The following is a 2,793-nucleotide window of genomic DNA, read 5'->3' on the forward strand; positions in this document are numbered from 1 at the left end:
TTCAAGCAATAATAGATTTTAAATATAAAAAAAGGCCCCGCCACGAACCAGTTAGCAACATTGATTTGTAGGTTTGTTTTAAAAGAAAAAGCAATTGTTGATTACACTCTTATAGTGTATGCAGGTAAGTCGATGAACTGTACCTCCATATTTGTGTAAATTAATTTTAGCCAATGGAGACATGACTACTAGCTGCTTCTTTATTGAGACCCTTGTCCATTATAACCTTCCTTGATCCATCTGATATAGACCATTGTCCAGCAGCAGCGTGAAAATTTGATATTAACACAAGATTTCGAGGATTCTGTGGATCAACCTCCATAATATGCTCAGCAACCATGTTTCCTCTTGCCACATCCATGTTAGCCATACATGCATTCAGCATAGCCACACAGATTGCACCATGGAGCTGACTTTTATTCGAATGTAAACAACAGTAGAGATCCCATGCCTCATCAATCAGTCCTGCCCGGCCTAACATGTCAATAAAACATGCGTAGTGCTCTGGTCCTGGATCAATTGCATACTTTCTTTTCATCAGATGTAACTTGGACCGGCCTTCATCCACAAGACCAGAGTGTCCACAAGCTGAGAGAACAGCAAGAAATGTAATAGCATTAGGCAAGACAATGGGTACAGCTTTCTCCATCCCCTCAAACAAATCCAAAGCCTCTTTGCCATGCCCATGGCGACTATAACCATCAATCATGCTAGACCAGGAAACAATGTTTCTGCAAGTCATCCGATCAAACACCACACGTGCAGCCGTTGTCCGCCCACACTTTGCATACATGTCAATAAGTGCATTGCATAGGACAGTCTCAGAATCAAACCCGCATCGGAGAACCTTGCAGTGCACTTGAAGGCCGTATGCCAGATTTGCTGCGGCTGAGCAAGCTGTGAGAGCGCAAGTCAGTGTGATTCCATTGAGTTCAATTCCCCTCAGCATCAAGAAAGCCTCCCGGAACTGGCCATTCTCCACGCATCCTGAAAGAACAGAGTTGCACAGCGCCACGTCCTTGGGGCAGTCCGTGTGGATAAACAGCCTCTTCGCCTCCTCGACACAGCCGCAGCTCATGTAGAGATCAACAAGAGCTGTCGTCATAATGACATCACCGTGGCATGCAAGAACTGTCCGCGCATGAACCTGGCGGCCGGGGCGGACTGCGCGGGAGGAAGCACAGGCCTTGAGCATGGTGCAGAGGGTGGCGGCCGTTGGCGCGAACCCGGCAGCCGCCATGCCGCGGAAGACTTCAGCGACGGCACCGCAGCGCGCGTGACGGACATGGCATGCAAGGAGCGCGTTCCAGGCAACGGCGTCGCGCACGGGCATTTCGTCAAACAGGCGGGAGGCGGCGCCTGGGAGGCCGGCTTTTGCGTAGGCGGTAAGGAGGGCGGTGGCCGGGATGGGGCTGGAGAGGGAAGATGACTTGAGCAGCGCGGCGTGGAATGCGGGGGAGTGGGAAGGGCGGGAAGAGAGGCCGCGGAGCAGCGCCGAGAGCGGAGTGGCCGTGCGAGCCATTTCCTGCCCTGATTAACGGAGCAACGGCCGACGTAGAGGGTGAAAATTGAACCCTATCAGAAATTTCAGCTGGCTGGGGCGAGGTGGCGATGGGCGCCGGGCGGGGAGGAGCGGCGAGGCAGGCGGCGACAGCGACCGACGAGCAGGTAGCGAGCCGTCGTGATCAGAAGCGGCGGAGGCAGTGGCGCGCAGCCCAAATCCCAATTGGCGCCTTATGCGCTACTTACATCCACAGCACTACATATCAAAATGGGCCAGCCCATGTAGGTCTTTTTGTCACCGTTTTTTGGGGAACATTCTGCCGGTTTTTCTGGGCGGGTTTTCTCGTTTTTTCCCAGCATGAGTTTTCCGGTCTCCTCCTTTTATTTTCGTTTATCCTTTTTATTTATTATTATTTCATTGTTCGCTTTATTTCGTGAACTTTTCAAGAATTTGAAAAAAAAAATCAAATTTGCGAACTTTTTTTTTCAAATCAGTGAATTTTTCTTTGATCCTTTTTTCCAAATTTTGTGAAAATTTTCAAATTACAGAATTTTTTCAAATCTTGTGAACCCATTTTACAATTCATTTTTTTTATTTTTGTGAACTTTTAAAAAAATCTGAACTTCTTTCAAATTCACGAATTTTTTTTTCTAGATTTAACATTTTGTTACCTTTTCTTTATTTTTGTAAAACTCAATAGTCAACTCTTCTTGGTCAAGGGATGATAGGTGACGGTCAACGATCACTGGGCCACCAGTCAATGGATTTAACAAAAACATAGTTGGGCCAATCCATAAGCTTTCGCGTGCGAGTGCCAGTTGGTTCAACCGGCGCCAAGGGCGTTGCATAGGAGCTTCTAGCGCGCAGGCGCAATGTGATTGTTCGTGCGTTTTTGTTGGGCCAGAAGTTAAGGTCGGACGAGATTTGTTCGACATTTCTTTTTCTCATCCAGCCCGTCATTTTAATTTCCATGAGCCGATCTAATTAAAATCTTAGGGTGGACAACAACCCACATTGTCCATTTTGTAGATCCACCCCTGCCTAGTGCCTCCCCGCAGTGACTATTCAACGAGTACCCCTAAAAAAGACTATTCAATGGGTACTCCTGCGAGGGGGTCCCGGCAGATGCATGAGGCCATATGGAGGCCGCCGCATGGTGCGCCAGTCGCCGCCAAGTGTCACGCGTTGGGCACATCCACATGATCATGTTTATTTTCACGTGTTTTTTCTGTTTATTTAGGTTTTTGGATTTTCTTTGGTTTTCCCTATGTTTTTGTTAAAAAAAATGT

The 2,793-nt window shown here is 47.9% G+C and overlaps 1 protein-coding gene across 1 annotated transcript; it reads right to left on the reverse strand.

The window, feature by feature from the left end:
• Positions 1-1,688, reverse strand: LOC119272124 (pentatricopeptide repeat-containing protein At5g66500, mitochondrial-like). Its single transcript, XM_037553696.1, has one exon. The coding sequence runs from the start codon at positions 1,520-1,522 to the stop codon at positions 167-169; it is 1,356 nt and encodes a 451-aa protein (XP_037409593.1). The 5' UTR covers positions 1,523-1,688; the 3' UTR covers positions 1-166.
• Positions 1,689-2,793: the final 1,105 nt, after the last annotated feature.

This window comes from Triticum dicoccoides, chromosome 3A (genome assembly GCF_002162155.2).
Source record: "Triticum dicoccoides isolate Atlit2015 ecotype Zavitan chromosome 3A, WEW_v2.0, whole genome shotgun sequence".
Lineage (NCBI taxonomy): Eukaryota > Viridiplantae > Streptophyta > Magnoliopsida > Poales > Poaceae > Triticum > Triticum dicoccoides.